This window comes from Lissotriton vulgaris, chromosome 3_1 (genome assembly GCF_964263255.1).
Source record: "Lissotriton vulgaris chromosome 3_1, aLisVul1.2, whole genome shotgun sequence".
Taxonomy (NCBI): Eukaryota; Metazoa; Chordata; class Amphibia; order Caudata; family Salamandridae; genus Lissotriton; species Lissotriton vulgaris.
In genome coordinates, this window is record NC_141689.1 from 1,216,264,829 (window position 1) to 1,216,292,269 (window position 27,441).

Consider the following 27,441-nt stretch of genomic DNA (forward strand, 5'->3'; position numbering starts at 1 on the left):
CCTCATTGTCATTCTACGCATTGCATTGTTTTTACATCGCAAAGTGCCTGATTGTTGCGAATGCATTGCATTATTTTTACACTGCAAAAGTGCCTGATTCTAGCATTACCATCTGCATAACATGGTGTTAGGATTACAGTAGAATGTTTAGAAGTGCTCATTAATATCGGCAGAACTTACAAGGGCTGGCTGGCCTAACAACCGGCCAGGCGAAATATTACAAATACGCATATGTTGGATTTATATTGTGTGGTCTTATGTCTTTTTATATACAGTTTATACTCTTTTTTTTTTTTTCTTTTTTTTTTTTTTTTACATATAAAACTTGTGTGAAGTCTATTTGTTTGTCATCATTGGGTCGCTGTGAGCGTGTTTGCAAATAATTTACACATTTGCTGTGAAGATAAACCTGGCTGCTTGTACCTGGCTGCTTGTACCAAGCTACCAAGGGGTGAGCGGGGCTATCTCAGAAGGTGACCTTCCTTTCCCCGACGTTGAAACGCGGGTCCCTATTTGGCCTAAGGTACCTACCTTTGATAGCCAGGGAACCCGGGTCTAACACTGCTCAACACTCATTGTGTGCTTCAAGAGCAACTGTTTGTGTCATTCGTATTCTGCAAGCTTGGCCAACATATTGTGTGCTTGTAGTACTTGTAAACCGACTGTTATTGTTAACACACCATCCTTTTACTCCATTTACTTCCTCACCAATCCGCTTACTCCATTTCTTGGATTTGGTAGTGCAAAAGTGTCCGTGAATAAATGTATTTTTTATTATTCTTTTCAAAGACCTCCTAACCAAATCGGTTCTTTCTGAACAGTATATGATGGAGCAAGGTAGCTATCAGCTGAGAGCTGCTTGCTTCAAATCCTGCATCTGAGACAAGTAAAAGATGCTCCATTGGCTTAACATTGATGGTGCCTGCTTAGCCTGTACCAGGGTGTGTATGGCCGTAACGGGCACCAGATGTTTACCCGGTGGGCCGGAAGAGTGGGGGCCGGTTTTCCAGCAGTGCTGCAATATTGGCCCTCTGTGCCAAAAACAGCAGCAGTGTTTCCCACTAGCACCCTTTCACATCCCCTGAGGCCGGTCCAACTCAATTGCCAGCACTTATTTGCATTCCCAGTCCGGCCCTGGCCTTTTAATCCTCAAATCCAGAACTTTCAGGTCAGCTTCAGGGTTTCTTCTAGGCTTCAGGCTATTGGAGGCTCTCAAAGCTATATCAGAGTTTGCTTTCTGACCTTCCTGTACCAGTTTACTCACAGGTGATCACCTCACTCTAAACCATCCTGGACGGTGTTTCCCGTCCTGGTTTTTGTTTTCTGATGACCTGATGCATTCTGGGTATTTTTGTCCTATCTTTCTTCCAGTAACCTAGTTATAATAACACAAATTATGTCATTAAGCCCAGATCTTGTTATATTGTCCATAATATTATGGTGTGTTTTTAATAATCTTACTTGTAGGTGAACTCTGACCCAAATCTAATGGGACGCAGGTGTAATTCAGTCCCAAACCCTCCCTTTATCTGAGGCTGACTGACATGGTACCTTAACTCTCCTGCAGGGGCACCAGGTATCAAGTAGGTCACTCTTCCATCCCCATCACAGGCTATTTCAACCAGTTACTGAGACTTAAAACATTTTTAAAAACTCTGGGTGTACCAAGGGAAATGCCGAAGAAATGTAGCTGCCTTGTTCAGCAGGAGTGTAGTAGTCTGTGGCTTTTGGTTTGTGGCGACACAGTTACTGTCATCGATTGCCGAGGGTGAAGCACAGAAGGACCAACAGGATTAGTACTTAAATTCTACCTCTACCTCTTTATCTAAAATGAATGATATTGCCCTCGTTCAGCATCTAATCAGATACTTGCATCTGAGCCTGAACCAGTCTCTGATTGTGTTTCTGTAGTTTGTAGTAATGAGTTAATTTTCCACCTACAACAATGATTGGTAATCAGGCGTACACTCAGCACCAGCCTAATCTAATTACTTCTATTGTGGCCTGCTCGTTGCTGCTGGAAGTTTCATAGCGCTCAAGAATCCCCTCCCATTCCCTCACATGCCTGTATGCATCTTTGGTGCGTGTTCTTCTCTTAATAGCTTTTCACCATTCTTTAAAAAAAAAAATATTTTCATTAAAGAAAGCTTGGCAGTACAGTTATTCAAACTACAATAATGTCCAGAATCCATGGTAGTGTCCGAGATATCGTTTACATTCAACGCCAGTTCCACTTCAGTTCTTGAGCATGAGGAGCACCCCACTCATCAATTTATCTGTAGTCATATGGACCTCGAGGGCCTCTGTATGTAACTCAGCTGCACCAAATCTTGTCCCACTTCTTTGGGCACCCCCTACTTTGGTACACCACGCTTTCTGCTGCACAGCAACAGTCCAGGTCTTCGCTCCACTCAGTGACCCCGGGTGTTTGTTTTGCTCCCCACGCTTTTGTATTATTATTTTTGTCACTATGTCTGTTGTCTTGAGCTAGTTGTCCTATCCTGCCACACATAGCATAGGTCACCTGTCCTCCATTGGGACCTCTTGGTTCACTACTTCAGCCATTATCCATACTATCTGTTTCCACTACTGTTGAATACGGGGGCAGGCCCATAGCCTGTGGAAAAAAGTGCCCCTTTCCGCACAACCCCAGGTTCGCATGTCTTCCGCTGCGGTTCATTCAGTGTAAAAGTGTCCTTGAGGTGTAAGATCTATGAAGTATACGTAACTGTTTAAGGCTAAATTGCGCCTGTATTGCCACCTCCCTAGGGCTTTGTATTGTCTCTGCTCAATAATCATCCTCCAGTTTACCCAGTTCGACTTCCCATGACTCTCGAAGGGTCACCAGTTTTTTTAATATGAGGGAAGTGGCCTTGTCAGTCATGGGATCTAGTAATACCCCATCTTCGAGTGGTGTGTATTCTATGTGCTCGCCGTCTGGCATGTGACACCACAGTGTGTGTCTTCAACTATATGTATCTGTATTGCTCTCAATCAGGCATTTCATATTCCGTTTGGAAGTCGTTTTCACCATTCCTTTTGAGTGTTGTAGTGTGTTCAGTCATGTTGTTTAAACTTTGTTCACCTTGTGCACCACTGGTGAGTTTTGGCTGTCTGCGTTCTTTCTCGCTTGTAGCCCTTGAGGTGAAGCTTCCTTGTGGATGCTCAGAGATGCTTAATTCTTTTTTTTACTTGGCAGGCTGAAAGCCATGTACTTCTCAGAGAGGTTACTGATGAATTGGTTAGTGACCCCTCTGGAACACACGTCTCCATCATAGCTAAGTTTAACATGGTTTCTCCTCTCTCTCTCTTGAGAAAGTCAATAAACATGCCAAGGCGGCAGCCACACTTTGTAAATGTTTTTAGCTTTCCTTGTGTTCTGAAGACCGAGTGTTGGAGTTTACATCCATCCATAGAGTTTATTCTCAGTTTAGACTGGTTCTTAAGTTGTTGGACAGAACTAGACTAAAACCTTTGCCTGCCATCTTGTCTATCACTCCCCGCACTGGTAGCTCTTGGGCACCTTTTTTCTAGTAGAACTAGCTCTTCGCCTGCCCGTCTCTGTGTATCCCCCATGCTGGGCTGTGCACTAGCCTGCGGTATATTAAAGCAGGCTCCTGCATGTTAGCGGAGCTTGTGGCATGATTTGGAGGCAAAGATGAAATTGAGGCTTACCAGTGCAAGGATCCCTGCAGTGAGTGATTTGTGAACGGCTTAATGCATGTGCAGTTTTTTGATTTTGTAGACCTGGCTAGAATTTTCAAAATAATTACATTGGTTCTTTGTTAGACGGATTATCATTTAACTGTCAACGATCAATGAAATATTTGCTGATATGATCTGAAATGCTACTTTTTTATGTTGCAAATCGCGTATTTTACAAATGCACCTTAGATTTATTTGCCCTGTGTACAAGAGTTTTCTGCTCAATTGCTCTATAGGCTTGTGCATGTGGTTTATAATTTGTTTGCCCTAGCCCTGAGCATGTTTGCATACAACAGTCTGGGTCAGGTTTGCGGAATAATAAAGTGAGATCGTCCTGAAGAGAAGAAACCAATCTCAAGTGAAGCATCTGTTCAAGTCGTTTCTTGATCCCTTTTTCCACTTTATTTCAAAAGGAAATATTGACCCTATGTAACAATTGTCACTCCAGAGATTGAAACTGCAATTTTGTATGCAGTTTAAACAAAGCAGGCCGTTTTTTGTTTTCACAGCTCTTAACCATATACATACAGCTTATTGGTGGTGTTGCGTTTCAGTAGTTTTGGCATGTTGCCAACTAGTGCTCGTTTGATTAGTTTGTTTGTTAATACGCTTAAGAGTATCCTGCTGTGTGCACAGCTCCGGATTTGCCAGTAAAGCAAATTATTTCTGAAGCCAATCTTGATGGAAGGTTTGTTATAGTACGACAGTGGAGCAGAGCTTGACTAAACAACACTACACCGGCTTGTGCCAAGGTACTTTCATACTGTCAATAGGCAATGTTTGTTATGGACCGTAGAGTGATTCGATTTCTCTCCAAGTGTTTGTTTCCCAATATTTAAAGCTCCTGGCAGAAAGAGCCAGCAATACTTTTGTAGAACAGTTGAAACTAAAAATGAGTGTAGCTCACCCTAGTCCTGTTCCAGACAAATGCTCTTAAAACCTGTTCACATTACTTCTCCAAAATGAGTAACTTGACACTCTCTTCTCCTCCACCCACACCCCCACCTCTCCATGCCCACCCCCAAACCCTGCGCCCCACCAACCAAATCCCCTTATGGATAGTCCCAACAATCTGGACAAATGCCCTTATACTCTACTGACGACTGTTCTGACCTGTATTATTTTTTTGTTTGTGTTCCTCTCATTCCTCCCCCACCCTTTTTTGACTTCACATTTCTGTGAGCCCTCTAGAGGAGCTCCATACTTTTAGTTCTTGGAGCAGATACCCTTTGTTGGAAATGGCACTTTTTGCAGAGTTACCCCCAAACTTTTTGCTTCTTCCTCTGTTTTTCCTGGCTTGTGGTTGTTGGCAATAGAAGAAAGGAAAGATCCCTTGGTGGACAGAACAATCGAAAATCAATCTATGTACCCTCACACAGATTACAGCCCATGTGTTAGAACTTACAGGTTCCTGATTGAAACATTTATTCCAAGGTAAGTAAATACTTTTATTTTATCAATTAAAAAATAAAACTTTGAGCATCCTACTAATAAACATACAACAGTCAATTTTAAAAATGCATTCTCAATAAAAGCATGTACAATAATTTGACACTACATACGACTATCTCATCAAAGAAGAAATTAAAATCAAATCACTGTACTTTTACCAAACAATAAACAATAACTCTATACTTCAATTAGAGAGACAAGACGGACACTATTTTTTGTCAAAGTCACACATCCGGGTTAAAAAATTTTCTTGACTAATCCTTGATATACTTAATATTTAATATCTATAGGATGAGCTGTTCCCCTCGATTGTGTAAAATGAAGCGTCAACGCGTTTCGGTGGTTAGAAATTAGTCTATCTTTTTCAAGACCATTACATACGTCTCTCTTATTAAAAGGCACGGATTGGTTGCCACTTTCACTTGATTCCTGTGGGCAAATACAGTTAAATAGTTGTTTTACAATAGGGCAATCTAAAACTGTCCCATACAGATCAATTCCAGTTCATCGTAATTTAACAAGAAAGAAAGACCAAAGCTTGGTTATTCCAACTGCAAGCTAGACTTAGTTCGAGACATTAATTTTACCAAAGCACTATTGGGGGACTATTTCCCCTCTCATATTTTTATTATGCATTTGTTTTGAGGACACAGCACTTCTATTCATTGTATTCTAACAAATGGGCTATACCTCATATCTTATGTATCCCCTCCCATTCTCACAGAGATAGTTTGTATGCGATCTATTTAGAATTGTTAAAAAGGCAAAGGGAAAGTAAAAAGAAGAAAAGTAAGGGTGGAGAGGAAAAAAGTAGCATATCCTTCGCTATTAACTCTAATCCCTCGAATTTTACCAAAACATTTTTTAAGAGAAACTACAGTTCTAGTATGATTTACTTTATCCCATATTATTCCATCCTCTCATAAGTTTCACTTTCCAGCATGTCTCAATTCTTATAACCCGCAGGTTTCTGGAAGTAAGTTATATATAGTTATTGCTCTCTTCATATCAGGAGCTAACTACACACTATTTTAAAGCAAGACTATAATTATTAACCTTAAGTGTGCAGCCACATAGTCAATTATTATTGTTGCAATTTCTTAAGTGGAAAAATATATCCAGCGTTTAAAACCAATAAAATCGGGCTATCCGCTAAAAAGTAACAATTTCTATAACTCTATTTCTTGAGGCGCCCAAAAGATATGTTGTAAACATTGAACAATTACGATCAATTAATCTTCACTTTATCTTTGCATCTGGCAGTACAGAAGTGGTTCCTTATCGGGCAATGACTCGTCCGACTTCAAACGTGTTCTGTCGAGAGAGACTACTTTTAATTTGCTTTTTTATTACTAAAATGTTGTTGGCAATAGGACACTGGGCACTTTACCACTGCTGATCAGTGCTAAAGTGCATATGCTCTCTGTAAATTGTTATTGTGATTGGTTATCCATGATTGGCTTGTTATACCAGTGGATCCCTAGTAAAGTGCACGGAGTGTGCCAGGGCTGGTAGATCAAATGCTACTAGTGAGCCTGCAGCACTGATTGTGCCACCCACCGGAGTCGCCCTAACATGGTGTCTAAGGCCTGCCACCACATTGCCCGTGGGCAGTTGCTAACTGGCATGTTGTCCTGGCCAATGTACACACTTGCCAGGCCTGATCCTTCCCCTTTCTTACACATTAGACACCCCTATGGTAGGCCCAAGGTACCCCTCTGGGCAGAGTGCAGTGTAAGGTGAAAGGTAGGACATGTACTAGTGTGGGTAACATGTCCTGATAGTGAAATACAGACATTTTCGTTTTTCACTATTGAAAGTCTATCTTGCCCATAGGTTAGAATGTGGAATGCTATGTATCATATATACCTGCATACCTTCCCATAGGAGCAAGATAGAGAATTGGAGTCTGGTATCCCTGAACTCAGAAGTTAATAACACATCTTTTAGGGAGGATGGTTTTAAATTCTGTGTTTGAAAATAGCACTTTTAGAAAGTGACTATTTTCTTGTTCAACCTTTCTGTGTTCCTCTGCCTGTTTGTGAATTAACTGTCTGGTTTGTGAGTGATAGGGGGTGGGGTGGATGCAGGAGGCTGAGTGAGTCAGCACTTGGCTGAATAGACTCATCTGCATTTGGAGTGATTGCACCTAGGTCTGAATAGGGCTGTGCCTGCTTTCCACAATGCTGGCTCCACCTCCTGGGGGCTGTCTGATGGCCCTGGCCCACACTCACAAAGGAAGAAGAGGTGCACTGGCAGAAGGCACCCTGAACTGGTTTGGACTGGATCCAGGACCCCTCACACATGGAGAACAAAGACTTTTGGGGTATAAATATCAGAGCTGAAACCCCAGAACTTTAGAGTACTACTTTCTGATCCGGAGGAATCCCTGCCAGCGAAGATCAGCTGAAGAGACTGAAGAGAAGTACTGCCCACGTGTGTCTAGGGCTGACCTGCAGTTTGCTGCTTCTACTGAGGGGAGATCTAAAGGACGTTGCTGTGTCCCCTGCTTGAAGAAGGACTTTGGGGAGTCCTCTGTCCATCTGAAGAAAAGTTTCCAAGGGCCTGAAAAGAGCTGGCCTCATGTTTCTGAAGTCCCAGTCCCCCGCATGCAATTACAACGACCACGTTGTAACAACACATACCCTTACCCCGCAAATCGTAACAACGTGCTCTGGGGGGGCGGGGAGCGCTGGATGTTGGAATAGTATAATTTACTATTCCAAATCCAGTATGTGCAACATAAGGGAAGGTGTTGGATTTTAAATCCAACCCCTTCTGCCCGCTCCGCAAGTCGTTGTTCCGACTAGCAAGGTAACACCGCGTTCGTTGTAACAACCGCATTGTTATTCCATGCGGGGGAAAGGATTTGTGGTAAACTAAGCTTACCCTAGCATATATTTACTGTGTATGGAGCAATTGTCGGTGCGCTGTGCCCCCCGCTTCTGTACTATAAATCTATAAGCAAAACAACTGTCTTTTTGTGCCTAATTCAATGTGTATGTTGAGCATCAATTGAGGCACCATTCTCTCCAGGTAGGCTCCCTAGAAAGTATTGAAGTCCAGTCGGGTGGTATGTCTGAATCCAAAGGAGTGCCGGTGCTGATGGCAACCTGGTTTCTCTCAGATGCAGGATGCATCAGTCGTGCTCATGTGCTACTGGTGCTGCTCCAGCATTTCACCACTGCCCAACTCATGGCCATGCATTTAGCAGCACCATCTTCACTGATCATTATAGATTAAATGCGTAGTGGATACCCATGAGCTGCCCTTGTTGGGTGATTCTGAGTGCTTTGAAGTAGCAGAACACAATGTACAAGAGGCTTCCTGGAAGTGGTAAGCAACCCTCCGGGAGCACCTGCAGTGTCTCCCAGGTAAGCTCTGGTGCAGTCTTGTGATTAGGTGTTTACTTCGGTTATTGGTGGATGAGGAAAAAGGGTATCTAAGCAGCTTTAGCAAGTGCTGCTACAATCTGCAATGTCACACCCTTTGTGAATAGGTCTTATATCTGCGCCATACTACACAGTATCTGGGTACACACAGAGAAGCAGACTATGCTCCTACTGTTGTATTATACGTTTTTGTTAGTATTCTATAGATACAAGAGGCCTTTGATTCATTCTGCCTCTACTACTTCTCTGATTTCTCCATCCTCCCTTTAGCTAAACTGAAACCACGCCCTGATATAATGTGCCACTGCTGAAACATACGACCTTCTCTCAGAGGAAGGCCTAGGGCATTGGTGCAGCACTGTATAAAACTGGTAAAGGGGGTATTATTCCTTCCACTAATAATTCAGAGAGAGGTTTTTGCTCATCAAGACTGAAGTAACACTGATCTACTTTGGTTGCTTACCTTCCCTTTTTTGCCTACTATGAACTCCATACTCTCAGCCTGGTCCGTGCAGGTAACAGAGGTGGTGCGGTGAGGCCGGGTAAGGGGGGATTTCGAGGGACGATGTCGACGGAAAATGTATTTCATTTTCCTTCTGCATCGTTCATCGAAATCGCCCCTAACCCGGCCCTACCGCTGTTACCTTCTCGGACCGAGGCTGCATACTTGGATTGGAAATTGAATGAATGCTTAAATTGGATGCATTCTTCTAGAATCTGTTTTCCTGATACTTGGAGCTGCTCACATAAAGCTCTTCCAATGTTCTCAGCTTGGTAACTGTATTCTCCAGTTTGTTACTAGTAAGATGAGCATAAATAATGAAAAGTTACTCACCTGAAGCAATTTATTTTAGACCCTAGGCTTACTTTCTTGTAAGTCCCCATCTTTTCTGACTTGGTTGTAGGCTTACGGGTATTTCAAGTTGCACTCTATTTCAAAAGTAGTTTTGAGGTGCCATGGTGATGGCGGAGATAGCTACATGCCTTGCCCGTCGTTTTTCCAGTGCAGTCAGTGGTCTAAATAATGCATTGTAAAATGAGTCCTGCATGTTTTTTTTTCTCTAACTTATCACAACGTTGTTACCTACTGTATGATTTTATTGCTTTTGCGTGCAACGTTCTGGCTGTAAAATATGTTCTGGAGCAGACAAATGCAAGATCTGTGACTTCTCTAATAAAGCTTCTCAAGAAATGCTGCCTAACTCATTACTGGCATGTTATTGAATTTGCTCACAAAATAGGCTTTTACACAGCCTTTGCTTAACTTCCCCCATTATTTGTTCTTATCTGTTTGGCCATTGTACCATTGCCTGGGTAATGAATGTATTATGTCGTTTGCTGCATAAATTGTAAAATTGGTATATTGATTTTTAACGTAAAGAGAGCTAATAGATGTACACAAACAAAAAGGCACTATATTAAGACATTAATACATTTAATTGCTATAAATCACAAGATACTCGTTGCATTCAAGGCACCAAAACATTTTTTTTATGCAATGGTTTATTTCTAGTGGAATTATGACCAGACCACTGCAACCTACCTCCTACTGAAGTCCAAAAAGACCCATGGCAAGCCTGTTCGCTTAATGGCTCAAGCTGTAGTTTCTGATTATAGCGTTGCTACTCCACTAATGGTAAGCAAGAATCTTCCATTTTTTTTTTACTGTTAAGATTGTGTGATTTTTACTATTTTTCGCATTGTATTGGGAGCATACCACAAAATAAAAATGGGAGGTTGCTGCAACCTAGCTCAGATTTGCTTTATTTTTGTGATAACTCTGGCCACTTAATATCAGAGATAATCGTAGGATAACATGGATGAATCCCTTGACACCTACAATACATAGCTTATAATCGCAAACTCCTTGAATTGTATCCCTACTGTACCTTCACCAACATTTACCTAATATTTAAAGCATTTAAGGTGGGGCAGTCACCAAAATAAAAATATGTTCCTTCGTCTCCTCTTCCAAGAAACACAGAATTGATGGGTTGAGCATTTTTCTAAATTATTTAATAAATTCCATTATGTGTTGAGCATTTCTCTAATTTATATAAGAAATTCCATTATGACTCCACAAGTAACAGGATGGGCATAGGGAAGAACCCCAGCTTTTAAGTTCCCATTTGCACCTTCAATTTGAATTGAGTGAAATTGTGGAGGCTAAAACCTTGAGTAAGGGGGAAGGCAACCGGGCCAGACGGCATACCTGTGGACCTTTTTAAGTAGAATACAGATTTCAGGGGACCCATTTTAACTCTGGTAATTAATGCATGTAGTTATTTTGGTTTTCTTTCAACCTTGAGTGAATACATTTTGGTGCTCATTTTTAAAAAAGGGGACAGGCATAACCCGGCTTGCTACAGGCCAATTTCATTATTGGACTCAACAGTTAAAATAATTAGGAGAGCCCTTTTAGGCCGTCTACAGGACTGGGCAGATGACCATCAAATAATGAGAGACATCCAGTATGGCTTCTGCAAAGGCCTTGATATCAGTGAACAATGTTTACATTTGGATCTTACAATCGGTAAATATACCAAGACCAAGGGGGTAACCTTTGTTTGGCGTTCGTGGCTTTAACCGCGGGCTTTGACTACGCCATCCATGACAAACTCTGGTTGATCCTGGAAAGTATGGGAGTGGACTGCATTCTTATCTCCTTTTTGAGACCATTTTATATCAGGGCTAGGACCAGGGTACGCTACGGAGCAGGGGGTGAGTACACTGATTCCTTTACCATTGGAAGAGGAGTGAGACAAGGTTGGGTCCTGGCACTTTTCTTATTCACTTTGTATATTAACAACTTAGGAAAGGATTTGACTGATGAATGCCAGGACCTTCCACTGGTAGGGAAGCGCTCACTCCCTGCGCTTATGTTTGCAGACATCGTTCTTATGGCCCATACCCCGATTAGCCTACAGAAAGTTATATCCAGTTTTGCTAATTTTATGTCTAACTTGGGCTTTTCAGCCAGTACCTCCAAAACCTTTATTTTAAAATGTGGAGTATGGAGCAAGAACACCCGCTCGTTCTTCCTAGAGATAAAACAGATAGAATGGTGTAAAACCTTCTCCTATTTTGGGGTCTTATTTGATCAAACTGGCACATTGTCCCAGGCTGTTCAGTCAAGGAAATTGTTATTGTTAAAGGCTTTGGCAGCCTTGACTAACTTTAGCAGGAAACTGACTAAACACCCGCCACCAGAATTACTTCAAATATATAAAGCCAAATGCGTTGTTATCGCAACTTATGGGGCGGGCATCTGGGGTCATGTCGATGTGACCGCTCTACAGACGGCTGAAAATAGATTTCTTAGATGTTTATTGGCCGTCCCAGAGAGTGCTTCTTCTTGTAACTGCCATATGGAACTCTGTTTACCATATATAACTGTGATTCGTATTCAACTAATTCTTCTATGGCATCGTATCCGGACTTCAGAGCAGACCGTGCTGAACCGCCAATTGATTACCGATTGTTGCGGTTTGGACGGGGCTCGCTGCATAGGCTGGTTGAATTATGTCAGACATTTTGTGCAAAATGGGCCACCAGGAATATTTCGATAATCCATCTATTTTATGCAATTTAAACAGGAAAGTTTTTAAACAAAGTTGTCATCATTTTGTTGAAAATTTTAGATTCAATTTAGAATTTACAATTCTTGCTCATCAACACATTCTGACCTCCCCTAAGATGCGACCCTATTTAAAACTGGTTACCCCTGACTACGATCGATTTTTGCTCACTCGTTTTAGGATGGGCATTATTCATAGATCACTTGGCTTCCCAGCCAGAAATGACTGGTCTAGAGTGCTAAACAGATGCCCTTGTGATGAGGTATCAGTTCAGACTAGGATGCATGTTGTATTTTTCTGTAAATACTATCAAGTTCAAAGGAAGAGATGGATACAGCCTATCCTTAGATCATTAGGATTCCGTCAATGTTGACCTGCATTTTTGGTTATGCATCACTTGGGGAAGAACTTATAATTGAATTTGTAACCGCATTTCTAAGGTCAGTCTTCACATGTAGAAAAACTGTTTATGTAAATTGTGATTTTAATTCTGAGAATGTAACGATTAGCTAATGTTGGTTTGCTCATCCAGTTTTTTTAGCGAATGTACTTTTACATGTTTTGTTTTAACTTGTATTTACTGTGCTTTTATGATTATTTCTCAAATATTCGAATAAAGCTTGATTTGATTGATGTAGAAACAAGACCATCAAGCAATATGTTCTTTTGTCTAAGAAAAGGAAAATGACTTCTTTCAATGAGTGCGGTTTCTTTGCTTTCTCCCAAGGAGTGTATTTCCTTAGGACGAAAGAATATCCGGCTTGTGCTCAATAAAAATCAGGAGTTTTGAATTGTTAATACGTTCTGAAGGTCAGGCCTTGAGCCCCCCCCCCCCCCCCCCCCCCCCCCCCCCCCAGGAAAATACTCCACATTCTCTCCCATCAAAACTTTGGAAGACACTATCACTGGTTTGGACAGACGGGCAGGCACGGATTTCATGAGGACTTTTGACCCTTCACCCACACCAGGGCGGTCTGGGAGCCCGGACATGCCACTATATGAATGGAGTGCTCAGGCTCCGTTTACTACATCATTGGGTGTACCTGAATCCATTTCAACCTCGCACAGCTGTGGAAGCAGATGCTGCGACGCCTGTCCCCTTGCAGGTAGCATTATAGAAGACCTACAAGCGACCCTGAGATGGTATTAACAGTCAAAACCCTGCAGTGGATGTGCGATGCTTTAGGGAAAAGAGCTAACATTCCTATACTATACGCCCATCAATGCCCCAGGCACACAACCCAATGTTACCCACCATGGGGGAGGGCAATAGCAGAACATTTGCAAAAAAATGGGTCTCCATGTTTTTGCAGAATTATATCCAGAGGAGACATTTCGATCCCCACCAGTTTCCATAGAAGGGCATGATGTACCTTTTTTCCGAACTCTTCAGATATTATTACAAACTCCCAGCCACATGTTGGTTTTTACATGACACCTTCCCGAGCCCCCCGCCCACCCTGCCTGCATTAGAGAATTTGCTTAAGTCTGACTCGCCGCACAGATTAATTACATGAATCTACAATCAAATGCAAAACTCAGCCCCCTTGATGCAGTCACCGGCATTCCAGGCATGGAATGAGGAACTGCAAATTCCACTCACCTAGGAACAATCAACCTATTGTTGCAACCAACACACAGCCCTTTCTCCCAACTACAAGCTCCGCTTAATACACTTTAAGTACCTTCACAAGTTCTATAGGACTCCTTTCAACTTACATCGCATGGGACTGAAGGAGGATGACGGCTGTAGGAGATGTGGCTTCGCCCCGGCTGCATTTTTAAATATGGCATGGAGCTGTCCTTATTCTGGTCCAAAATATTCACTATGATCCACTAGATAACGGGTGCAAGGAATGATCCAGAACCCTTACAGGGCCTGTTGGGTTATGTGACGGATGCCCCAGTAAAAGTTCGGAAGCTCCACGCTATGTTACTCCTGTTGGCTAAACGGCAAGTAGCCGTGCACTGGGGGAGGAAGAGGGCCCTTTCTATGAAAGAATAGCTCCATGATAAAGCATTTGGTTATTCACAATTGACCGCCTTTTGGGAGCTGATGCCATCTGCATCCAGGCCTAGAGCCATATGGGAGGTTTTTGTTGTGTGGGCTTGAGAGAGACTGGAGGATGAGGGAGGTAAGTCAGAGACATCTATGGCTTTGTAGACAAGCACAGGAGACCTGGGAGGGGTTGTTGTACTGTGGTAAACGTATAATACACATTGGACACAGTTTTCATATTGCCGAGAGTAACTATTTGTACATCGCCTAGAGGTGGGATATAATGAACTTCAATCTATCATCTGAATGTTAGCCGATATTTATTATGATGGCTCCCAATCCTATCACGTATTATGCAGAGGAAGGTGCACGTTTGTAATATCTATATTTATAGTGATATGTGGATCTATAGATGATTATGTACTGATCAGCCACTGGCTTGTTTTGAAATGTTTGTAGCATTGTTTGAAAATGCCAATAAATAAAATTAAAAAAAAGAAAAAACTTTAGAAGACACAACTGGAGTTCTTACAGGCAATCAGCATCTGCATTCAAAGTTACCAACTTGCCACAGACAGAGTGACAAAGACCAAGAGAAGCTTTGTATTTGTGTCCACTAGAACACTGTTTCGGGTTGTGTAAGCCTCAGTTGGCTCTTCTGCACAGTTTTGATTGTTAGACAGCTTTAATGTGGTACCTCTGGCATAGATTATAGTGCTGCATTTAGGATACTGGTTAGCATTTGCAGCTTTCCAAAATGCTTTTTTCACATACTCTTTAGGAACAAGCATTGATAATAGATTACATTTGTCATGGAGGTCGATAGTGCTAACCCAGTTGTCTCAACTCTGGATTGTTAAGTGATCTTTTAATGGGCTTCCATCTTCCATGTACACAGATTGCACTTATAGCTTGATTTAAAAAATGACTGGCTTTTTAAAGCACAAAAGCATACAATTAGAGTGCAGCATCCTTCCCAACTGAGACTTGTCCAAAACATTATGAAATAAGTATCATCCTTGCTTCATTTGATCGAATATTGAGCTACATGTACAAAGCATTTTTGAGGTCGCAAATGGCCTAGTTCACATAATTGGGCTGTTCTCAACCACAACAATGCTTTTAGGGAAGCCCAAATTGCGATTTGGTAACTTGTTACTGAATAAAACCCTGATCTAAAAGACACATTGGTGATAGATTCCTTACCTTAGAATTACCCCCAGGCATCAGACTGGATCCGGAAAGTTTTTGTCAGCAATACCCCTGCATGTTGCAAGGTGGCATTGTGTGGCTCCGCGTCCATCTTATGCATGTTGATTGCCGGGATGACGTCGCAGCAGCTACTTAGATGCCGCCCTCAAGCACTGACGTAGGTTCTTTCTTTTTCTGCTCCAGCAAGCGCAGATCCTGAGAGCGGTACCCCCAGTCAATTTTTGACTGAGTTTTTGGGACTTTTGTCTCTCTTTTTTGAGTCTTTGACTCCTGCTGTTATACGGAGGCCTGGTTTCAAGTCTTGCGAGGTTTGTCCTTGCATGATGTCGATGACGTACCCGCACCGTGAGTGTCTCTACTGCCTGGGAAGCGACCATGACCCAACGTCGTGCAATGGCTGCTGGACCATGGCTCCGAAAACTTTGCAGGAGAGGTCACGAAAGTTGTTTGAGGCCAGAGTCCTGTGGTAGGTCGAGGGGCCGGTTGCGGAGCCGCCACCATCGTTTGACGAAGTCTTCGCACTAGGGGTCAGGTATTTTTTTTTTTTGAAAATCTTTTTATTAGCAAAGTTTCAGAGCAACAATCAAGTACAGACATGCTTATACAACATTAATGTTTGATGTGTGACTTCGTTGCACACGTAAGCGGTTGCTCATATCAAGTATACAGGCATGATAAATTTGATTTTTCATTTTGACGATGAATCATTACAACTAACAAACCCCTTCCTTTCCCAACCCCACCCTCCACCCTGCGAGTTCCCACCCTTCACTCTCTAACCAGGCATATGATCTAAATGTCGTTATGCGGGTCACACTCTAGTCATTTCTACATAGTTAAGGTCAATACACAGTCTGGTTAGGCAGTGGAATACGATAGACGGGTACGATCCACCCGTGTAGTCTCATAGTGCACTGCAGGTACTATTCGTGGTAGTGCATAAGATGGGCGCAACCGCACCCCAAGTGTCTATTCACTAACATCCTCATCATCACTGTCATTGCCAGCCTCAAACACCCCTAATGTGTCAAACCATTCCAGTGAGATAGGTGTCTTGCGGAGGCCCCTACTCTCTTCCCTTTGTAGTGCCTCGCCCTCCGCCTTACCCCAACGTACAACTTCCGCCCTCCACATGTCAGGATTGGGTGGTTTCGAAGACTTCCATCGTATCGTGATGGCACGCTTAGCCAACAACAGGGCCAGATCCGAGAAGCGCGCCGCCACGGTCCTGGTGCGAGTCGATGGGCCTAGACCTAGGAGCATGTGTTCGAGCGTAGGTGATCGGGTCAATGTACCTGCCTTCGTGAGTGAGCCATGTACAGTGGTCCAGAAATACCCCAGCTTGGGGCATTGCCACAACATGTGTACCAGAGACGCGTCGCCTGCATCACACCGAGGACAGTTGCTCTTGGATGTAGGGAACATCATATGTAAGCGGTGTGGTGTTAGGTAAGCTCTATGTAGCACCATCAGCTGGATGAACTTGTACTTAGGATTTCTAGCCACCTTTCTGGGGAATTGCAATATGCGCTCCCATTCCTTATCCCTTAATGGCCTCCCAATATCCGCCTCCCAAGACGCTCTTAGTGGTGCCAGTGTAAGCGCCCTCCCCGATTTAATGCTAACAGTGAGCCACTTAGTTAGATGGCCGCCCGTCCCCATGAGGTAAAGCATAGTGACTAGAGGATTTGCAATGGGTTCCTGTCCGTCGGGTGACCAGGTGTGCGTGATATAATGTCGGAGACCGGCATGTAGGAGAAAGGAGCCGCCGGGTATGCCCTGCATGGTTTTGAAGTCTGCGAAGGACAACAAGCGCCCCCCCTCAAACAGGTCACCCACATGTGTCACACCCGCGTCATGCCAGGGCTCCAGCAGAGTCGTTGTAAGTGTGCCCGGGCCCAGTGGTATGCCCAGGAGTGGTATTGTGGGGGCATAAGGTGTCCCTGCGGACGTGTATTTCAAAGCCCTTCGCCAGAGTGTGATCGCCAGTTTGAGTAGGGGAGCAGCGTTTCTAGGCAGATCCGAGCCAGGTAGGAGCAGGAGGTGTATTTTCCCCTTAGCAAGGTCCTCTCGGGTCAGATTGATCTCGTGAAGATTGCGGCCCGCCACCCAGTAAGCCAACCATTGTAGCTGACATGCATAATGATAAGCCCTAAAGTCCGGCAAGCCCATGCCTCCGGAGTTGGAGGGAAGTTGCAATTTAGCCAACCCTATACGCCTGCGGCCATGGCCCCACACAAGTTCTGTGAGCAGTGAGTCGAGGGTCTTGAATGTTACCGCTGGGATCTGAAACGGCAGATTGGTAAAGTAATAGATAAGACGGGGCAACATCACCATTTTGGAAATTGCCACTCTACCGGGAATGGAGAGCGGCAATGTAAGCCAAAATTGAATTTGAGACTTTAATGCTCTAATGGCCCTCCCCAGGTTGCCATCTATCATCATGTTGGCCTCTCTATATATCTGTATTCCCAGGTAACGGAAGGTGGTTTCCGCCATCTGGAATTTATGTGGGGTAAAAGACAGGGGGGTCGAATCACCCGCATCTACAAAAGCAAATCCGTAGGACTTAGTCTCGCTGATGGTGAGGCCAGATATTTCTCGAAACTCCTCAAAAACCTGGGAAATTGGGCCCAGCTCACCCCGCAAATCTCGGAGATATAAGATGATATCATCCGCGTATGCAGAAACAATGTGGTCCGTCCCATGCCGCCGTATACCGTAATGGGGGGCTAGCAGCCTAAGTCTGCAGAGCAATGGCTCGAGGGCAAGAACGAAAAGGAGGGGGGAAAGCGGGCAGCCCTGCCTGGTGCCTCTGGCAATGGCCATGGGGCCTGAGATTTGGTTGGAAGTGCGTACCCTTGCCGTGGGGATTGTGTATAATAATCTGACCCAAGCGAGGAATTCCGGTGGGATCCCATATTTTAATAATGTGGCAAACATATAGTCCCACCTCAGGGAATCAAAAGCCTGTCTTAAGTCCAGGGAGATGCATCCTTCGGAGCCCACGGCCGCATCGTTCCCAAGCATGAGCTGGGCCAGTCGCCGAAGGTTCATGGCCGTATTACGGCCTGTGACAAAGCCGCATTGATCCTGATGGACCAAGTGTGGCACATATTGTACAAGCCTTGACGCCAGTATCTTGCTCAAAATTTTTGAGTCAGTATTAAGAAGGGACAGGGGCCTGTAATCGGCCAGCTGCAGACCTTCTTTGGCCGGTTTCAAGAGGGACGTAATCAGAGCCTGCATGGTTGATTGTGGTAGAGAGGCTGTGCGTAGAGCTTCCAGATAAACAATGTGTAGTCGCGGTGCCAGGAGGTCCATGTAAGTGGCGTAGAAGTCGGTTGGCAGGCCATCCGTTCCAGGGGCCTTACCCTTAGGGAGGGTTTTGATTGCCTGTTTGATTTCTGCCAATGTGATGGCACGCTTCAGGTCTTTATTCTGATCTGCAGTAAGCTGCGGGAGAACCAGTTCCGCCATAAAGGACACTAATGCGGGTTCGGACAGGGGTAGTGGGGGGCCATATAGCGCGGTGTAGTAGTCTTTGAATGCTGTATTAATCCCCACTTGGGTGGTAGCCAGCTGGCCAGAGTGGTCCAAGACTCGCAGAATGGGTTGGCCGATCGGGGAGTCCCGCAGGATGCGGGCAAGTAGGGGGCCGGCTCGGTCGGCCTGTGTGTGCTGTCTGTTCGTGTATTCCCTATAGTCAATAACTCGCAGCTCTTCTAGCAGCTCTGCATGTCTAATACGCGCCTCCTGCAGTGGTGAAAAGGGAGCATTGGTACCCGCTGCCTCGTTCTCTAATGATGCAAGTGAGCCCTCTACCTCCTTAAGCTGGCTAAGTACCTCCCGTTTCCTTCCCACCCTAGTAGTCATAGCAGCCCCCCTCAGGCATACTTTGAAAGTGTCCCACTCTACCTGTCGGGAGCTAGCCGTGCCCGCATTCGTGGAGAAGTAGGTATCAATAGTGTCGGAGAGGGAGGACCGGAAGACCGAGTCCTCAAGGAGTTCAGGGCTTAGTCTCCAGGTCGGTATGGGGGCTAGCCTCCTACCCCACTGCCACGTGACCTCCACTGGGCTATGATCCGAGAACGTTTTCCCCATGTGTTGTGTTTGGACAATCAATGCAGTAAGGGACCTGGAGCAGAACACATGATCGATTCTGGTGTGAAGCTGGTGGGGAGGGGAGAAAAAGGTGTATTCCCTGTCCGTGGGGTGAATGCTACGCCACGCATCTGCCAAGTCCCAGCCTTCAGCCCAACTCGCAAGCGCAGCAGCTTGCTTCCTGCTCTCAGTAGCCATTAAGGGGGGATGCGACCTATCCAGTAAGACATCAAGTACAGCATTAAAATCTCCCCCTACCACCCAGCGAAGGTCAGCCCAATCTGCAAGCACCCCGTTGATACTGGACAGAAAGCCCAACTGGTTCGTATTAGGCGAGTACATGCATCCCACAACAATTTCCTCCCCATCCAACAGACCCCTCACAAACACATAGCGACCCTCCTTATCCACCCGTTGTTCCAACAGCTGGAAAGGAAGAGACCCACGCATCCAAATTGCGGCCCCCCTTGAGAAAGCGGAATATGAGGTGGCATAGAGCTGTCCTCTCCACTTCTTTCGCAGTTTCACCGCTTCAGCAGCATTCAAATGTGTTTCCTGTAAACAGGCAATTTGTGTCCCTCTCCGGTTGAGTTGTGCAAGGATTCTATGACGTTTATGCACTGATCCCAAGCCACGAACATTCCAGGTGCACAAGTGGTAGTTATTAAGAGGCCCCATTCCCATCTGTGTAGTGTGTCAATGTGCAACGACTGGGTGACCCCACATATTCTGCTGTGCTGAAATAGAAGAGTGTCTCGCAAACAACAAACCCCCAAACAAAAAGGTCCCTGAGCCAACGTACCCAGGAGCCAAACCATGGTGTCCAACGTGGGCACAACACAGTCAAGTACGTGTGCATACCGGGGGGTTGTGGACCTCCGACGGTTGGCACTGAACTGTCTGCGTGGGCGTAAAAGCCCACAATATGGTGGATCCCTGCACACTCAACCCACCCTATATGAGGGAAGGGATTTGGCATACGTTACCACTTGAAGGGAAGTAACTGTGTCGTGGCTCAGAACTCCGCCGCCATCTGCGCCGTGATCTTTGGAAAGAGTTGTAGGCTGTCAATGGAACCAGACACTTCAGTATGAGTGTCAGTGGTAACGGTGAGTCTGTCTCCGGATGCTCCCGCGTCGTGGGCAGCCAGGGCCGCCTCAGTGAGACGCTGATGCGTGGAAGAAGACGTGGGGTCCGTCGCCTGTTGTCCAAGGGCATGTGCCGCTCCTGTTGCTCCATGAGATGAGTGTCGTCCAGGGCTGTGAGCGTCGTTTCGTCGTTCTGGAGTGCCCCTCCGGGCGTTGCCGTGATGGTCTGTGAACTGGTCCTGTGATGTCGGCGGAGTCAGGGCGACCTCCATCCATTCAGACGCTTCCTCAGGCGAGTCAAAGAAGTGTGACTTGTTGTTATGCAGGATTTTTAGCCGAGCAGGGAACAAAAGGGCGTATTTCATGTTCCTGTCCCGCAGCCTGCGTTTCACCCCCAGGAAGGTGGACCTGGCTCGCTGTACAGTGGGTGTGAAATCAGGGTAGACCGAGATGGTCTTGTCTTCGAAGCGTATCGGCGCTTCCTCCCTCGCCGCCCGAAGGATAGTGTCACGATCTTTGAAATGGAGGAGACGAGCGATCATTGGGCGCGGAGGCGCCCCAGCTAGTGGGGGCCGTGATGGCATCCTATGCGCCCTCTCTACGCTGTAGAGAGCAGTGAGATCCCTCTGGCCCACCAGCTTCTTTAGCCAATCCTCCACAAACTGTGTGGGGTCTCTCCCCTCGCTTCTCTCCGGAATGCCCAGGATGCGGACGTTGTTGCGGCGGGCCCGTCCTTCCGCCTCATCCACTCTTCCCCACAGCTGCTTCAGTTGCTTCTCCACGTTTTCAAGTTTCGTGGAGTGTTCCGTTTGTTGCGGGATAATGTCGTCCAGCGCTATTTTTTGCTCCGCCACTCGATCCGCCAATTTGTTGTGGTCCGCCTTAAGTAAAGATAGGCCAGTCGCCATATTGTCAATGCGCGATTCTAGCGCTTCGCGCGTCGCGCGTATTTCATTCAGTATCAGGTCTAGCTTGGCGTCTTGAGAGCCCTTACCGGTCGGCGGGATGATGTCCAAATTGGAGGAGGCTAGTGGGTCCTCCGACCCCGTGGACTGCACATCCATTCGGGCGCCCTGGTCCTGAGGTTTGCCCCTCGGCCTGCCCATAGATCTTGTTAGCAGGGTGTCGCTGTAGTAGAAGCCGCCGCTCACCGTGTTCCCTCTGTGTATATGGCAGTGGTTATGGCTCGGTCACTATGTGCTGTGGAGAGGCAGATGCAACGTAGATCCCAAGGTTGGCGAGGCAGTGCAGCAGACCTAGACGAGGCGTCAATGCAGGGTGGGTCGGTGCGCCACCTGTGTCCTGGTGAGGTCCGCCGCGGTGGTGGGGGAGGCAATGGTGACGGGAACCAGACTGCTACAAAGCAAGGGTATCGTGGCTGCCGAGAGCGCAGTCAGGTCCGGCCTATAGCGCTGTAAGAAGGCGTCATAGCGCGAGGCACACCACCCCTGCACAGGCCCACACGCCCGTGGGCTGCTGGGTTTCAATGTCAGTCGCTCCGCAGAACGTGGCCGGCTCCGATCCTCTGATTGGAGGAGTCGTGGGCAATGGGGGCAAGACTGCCAGGGTCCGAGGGTCTCCACGCAGCTCCCAAGCGGCGACAAGATGGCGCCAGTATTTATCTCAAAGCCAGTCAGAACCGCTTCGCGGCGCTGATGCCCTCTGTGGGATAATGCTAGCCTGTGGCGCCGGCTGCGCCGCGTTCTCCACCCGGTCTTAGTATTTTAACCCGGTGGTGGTAACACCGGATTCCCGTTGAGTGCCTGGGCGGCTGGGGGACAGCGCGGGAGCGCTCCTGTGCTGCGGAGGGGCTGTGAAGCAGCGTAGGCAGTCCGTGTTGCAGCAGCCGAGGGGGGAGGGGGGGGCCCAATGGAGCCTCAGCGGGGGTACCGCACCCTTCGACACCGCCAGTGAAGCGGCAGCCGTCAGAACCCGGGTCCCGATCGGACCACGAAGGAGGATGGGGGCAGGCCGGTCAGGCCAGTCACTCGAGGCCGGGGCTTCACCTCGATCTGGAGGCCGCAACAGGGTCCGTCGGCAGAGCTTCCCACAGGAGCGGGCCCGGAGGGGCAACGAGGCACCGCTACACGCCGCTTCTCCCTGAGGTCAACCTGGGCAGGAATCAGGTGGGCTGAAGGCAGGGGATCACAGGATAATCAGCTAGTATTCAGGGCACAGGACGGAGCTGGCAAACTACACGTCCACCATCGACAGCTCCAGGCCACGCCCCCCCTAGGGGTCAGGTAAGACGAAGCACAAGAAGTCAAAGAAGCGATGTCGCTTTTCGCCTTCCCCTCGCCTGTCACACGACATGGCTGAGGGTGTGGGTGGTGCCACCACCACGGCTCCAGCGGAGCCTACGCAGTTGACGACGGCCTACTCGACTTTTCTGGGTCCGTCAGCGACTCCGGCTCAGCTGCAGGAATTTGTCAGCCATGGGCCGTCTCTTTGGCCGTCTGGCCCCGCGGCATGCCTTCCGTCCCGCGGGTCTGACTGGGTGTCCTCGCTCTTTTTCGTCTTTGGCTCTGACCTGACATAGTCGACAGCTCCGGCCTCTGCGCCGTGATGATACTCCCATGGATCCCAGCCGATGTCGGTTGACCTCATACGACCAACATAGATGTCTACGGCACAGCCAGTGTCGGCCGGCTCCCTGGCCGATGTCGTCCCCAGCTTCCACCCCGACATGGAGGCAGCACCGATGGGGAATTTTTATCCCTTTTTCCATCCTCCTCCTCCTTCATTCCCACCTGCCCAACAGGTTACTGAGGAGGGTAAGGACTGGGAGGGATCTGAAGACCCTCTCGCAGCCCAATGCGAGTTAGAACCGGACTGGGCAGAGGACTTGGAGGACGCAGGTGACCTCCAGAACCTGGCGCACTGTCTCCTACCGTGGCTACAGAGGAGGGTGGTACGTATTTAGTGGTGTTGTGTAGGGCAGCAGAGGCTTTCCACCTCGCGCTCCCTACGGTGGCAGTCAGGACTAACCTCACAAAAGTGCTTTGGCCAGCGTCTTCCTCTGCGGAGCCGCTGCTGCCCTTTAATGATGCGCTTTTGGCTGTTGTTTTTGGCACGTAGTCCAGGCCCAACACTGGGGCTCCTGTGGATAGGAATGTGGCCTGGTGCCGTTGCCCTGCCCCGGGCGACCCCATTTTCCTCTCTCAACACCTTACCCTCGAGAGCTTGGTTGTCCAAGCCTCTGCGTCTGAGCGCATTCCCTTCCGCTCCTCTGGACAGGGAATACAAGAAACTGGAGCAGTTTGGGAAGATTATTTTCTCTTCTGCTAGTTCAGGGTTGCGGTCTGTGAACAGTACGTGCCTCTTGGGCTGTTATTCTAAATGTAAATGTAGTATACTTGTAAAGCGCACAGCTGCCCCAGCAACGGGGCGTCCCGGCGCTGTATAAAGCTGTGGAACCCTTCCTGGCTTTCCCTGTGAGATGCCCCTCCTGGGCACCCCCAAGGTTAAGCCAGGCATCCCAGTGTTGGGGCCGTTGTGGAGATTAAGCAAGCTATTGCCCAGAGTTGCAGCGTGGGACCCATGATTAGAGTAGGCGCTAAGGCGAGAATTATCGAGTCCGCGGACATTGAGCCCAAGAACCTGCCGCGTCAAGTCTTGAACCCTGGTCCCGGGCCTGATCTCTGCTTCAGAGTCTGCCGCTCTAACCAGTGAGGTGCACTAAGAAACAATGTCCTGACAGGTAATAGTGTATAGGCAATTAATTATGCATGCATACAGCATTACTTTCAAAGAAAGGAGAGTACTCATTGATTTTGAAAAAAGATAGTTAATCATCTTATATTGTAACACAAGTTCATGGTCGTAAATTATACAGTTAGAAGCAGCACTGCATTAAATGAATTAGTGACAACCATATAATACTTGGTGCTTGAAAGAGTGTTGTGTGGTGAAAACGGCGACGCAAGTGAAGAAGTGAACAGCATGAACGGCGCACTGTGAACAAAGTGCAAATAATTTACAGTGAGTGGCTCAAAGCGTGTGACAACGTGATATCAGTTTACAAAAGTTCTTTCAATTTGGTGTAGAGCCACAAAGGAGGAGTACGCCTGTAAATGAGCTGTTAGGTCGACGGCGTTTCGATCCATGTTAGTTTGGATCGTCATCAGGACTTGGTTGTCTGGGTTAGGGCGTGCTGCAGGGAAAGGAACAGAATTTCAGGGGAGATACCAGGGGGAGGGCGTGCATGGGTTAGCTCGGGGATTACCTGAAGTAAAATCCGAAGCGCAAACAAAATTCATCTGGGGATTATGCTGAGTTAGGTCAGGAATGGCCTGAAGTAAGTTCCAAAATGCAGAGCAAAACTCATCTGCGGATCACACTGGAGCCTGCATTGGGCACTGTAAAAAGGTGGACAATGAAGGACCATAATGGTTGGAGAAGCATGGTTAATTTAAGAAAGGGAAAGGATAAATACTAACTGGTCTGAATGCGGTGGGCGGCCATCTGTGAACAGCCGATGGTCGAGCACGGTTCCTATGGAGAAGCAAACAATTAAGAGGCGGTTACAAACGGCACGTGAGTAAGATCGAGGAGCTCTGGTACATCTGAGTAGGCCTTCCTATCCGGGGGCTATGGGGCTCGGAGGGGACATACCTTACGGGCTCTGCAGTGGGACCTGAAGTTCCAATGGGCGCAGCATCAAGGGGACCTCTCCGAGTACGTCCATATCTCGGAGGGCACTGCACAACAGTTGCAGTGGTGGCTCATGATCCAGCATTGGGTCAGTGGCAGATCACTCTCCCTTTCCCAACCGGAGCGGACAGTGGTGACGGAAGCTGCGTCCTGGGATGGGGCAGCCACATGGGCGAGGCGGAGATCAGAGACCTCTGGTCTCTGGCGGAGTCCAGGCTCCATATCAACCTTCTGAGCTCTGAGCAATTCTACTTGCACTGAAGGCAAAGGCATTCCTACCCTCTGTCAAGGGGAGAGTTGTGCAGGTGTTCACAGACAACACCACCGCCATGTGGTACTGCAACAGGTGGGGCGGGGTTCTGGTCCCTATGTCCGGATGCTCTGAGCCTCTGGACATGGCTGGAAAGTCAAGGCATTTACGAACTCAGCCGCCGGTGCATGATGGATCACGAATGGCGTCTGAACTCCGACGTGGCGCAAGGTCTCTTTCTGCAGTGGGGAGAGCCTTGGTTATATCTATTCGCCACCGAAGAGAACGCGCAATGTCAACAGTTCTGCGCGTTGGAATTTCCAAGGCGGCACTCGCTCGGACACGCTTTTCGTCGCGAGCGGAGTTGCGGTCTGTTGTACGCCTTTCCGCCTATACCACTTCTACCCAGAGTGCTGAAGATGATCGGGCTTGACCGGGCACAAGTCATCCTTGTGGCTCCGGACTGGGCACGAAGGTACTGGTATCCCGAGCTACTCAGTATGTCAGTCGATCCCCCGGTTCGTCTGCCTCTTCAGGAGGACCTTCTGTCGCAGCAGCAGGGGACGGTCCTCCACCCGAACCTGTCCAGTCTCCACCTCCATGCTTGGAGATTGAGCGGCGACAGTTGAGGCCATTTGACTTGCCTCCTGAAGTCTGTAACATCATTCTGGCAGCCATGCGTCCCGCCACAAAGTCGGTATACGCCTGCAGGTGGAACAGATTTGTGGCATGGTGCACAGCAAAGGCTGTGGATCCCCTCAATGCCCCTCTTCTGAGGTTATTCTCTTTTTTCTCTTGCCCAGCAGGGCTCTGCTCTGGGCACTATCAAGGGCTACCTCTCTGCTCTTTCAGACTTTTTGAGGCTGCCTGATCAACCTTCTTTGTTAAAGTCCCCTATTGTTAACCGATTCTTGAAAGGCATCACGCATACGTTCCCTCCTGTGCCCTTTGTGATGCCTCAGTGGGACTTGAACTTGGTTCTAACTTTTTTGATGTGCGCTCCCTTTGAGCCACTTCACAACTGTCCTCTTCGCCTTCTTACTTTGAAGACTGCCTTCCTGGTAGCCATCACCTCTGCCAGGAGAGTGAGTGAGCTCCAGGCTCTATCCTGTAAATTTCCTTTCCTTTCAGTCCATCCGGACAAGGTTGTGTTGCGGACAAGGCCCTCTTTCCTGCCCAAGGTAGTCACAGCCTTATCCAGTATTTGGGTGTCTTTCATAGATTCACATGCCTGAATCATTCCCCGTCGTCGAGACGGGAGCCTCCGGTATATGAAAAAGTAATGTCCTATAGACATACATAGAGAAACATAGGCCTAAGGATCCCACCTTAGTGACCTATCCACGTCCTTTTGTATAAAGGACCAAACTAGAGTAGGCCCAAGGGTCCCACCTTAGTGGCCTATCTATGTCCTTTTGTAAAAAGGACCAAATAAAGAAAACCAACCAATCAGCTACCACCTCCTTCTAGAACCTTCCTGTCGGGAGCCTAGGTCTCTCAGATTTTCTACTGCACGTTGTGCTAGGGAGTCTCCACCTGAGTTCTCCTCAGGATTTCTACTTCTTACTTTAAAAAACGAATTTACTAAATGTATTACATTATGGCTGATGCCCAGAAAAAGGGTCTCTTCAGAGCCTGTTCCTCGTGTGGAAAGAAAAGGCTCCATGCAAAGGACAAACATGAAACCTGCTTGTATTGCCTCTACCCTCACCATCTAGCCAAGGACTGCAAAATATGTAGGACCTTCTCAAGCAAGACCCTCAAATTCAGAGAAGGTCGCCTGCTACTCTGGCTGAACAGACTGAAGGACAGAGATGACTTGGTGTCAGAAGACGGTGAGAGTGTCTGGTACCTCACAATTTTCCTTGAAGAGGCCAAGGGTTACTTCCCCTAGCCCCTCAGACACCCCTCCTAAGAAGACTCCCAAGAAGTCCTCAGAGGGCAAAACCTCGGTGTCTGGCAAGGATATTCCTGTCGCCAGGAAGGAGCCGCTGATTTTGACGACGAC

The 27,441-nt window shown here is 47.2% G+C and overlaps 1 protein-coding gene across 1 annotated transcript in view; it reads left to right on the forward strand.

The window, feature by feature from the left end:
* The window catches only part of MELK (maternal embryonic leucine zipper kinase), a 350,951-nt gene that overhangs the window by 189,812 nt on the left and 133,698 nt on the right, over positions 1 to 27,441 (forward strand). Inside the window, exon 12 of the mRNA XM_086961674.1 lies at positions 10,063 to 10,185. Within this exon, the coding sequence (XP_086817800.1) occupies positions 10,063 to 10,185 (123 nt within the window). The remainder of the gene's footprint in view (positions 1 to 10,062; positions 10,186 to 27,441) is intronic.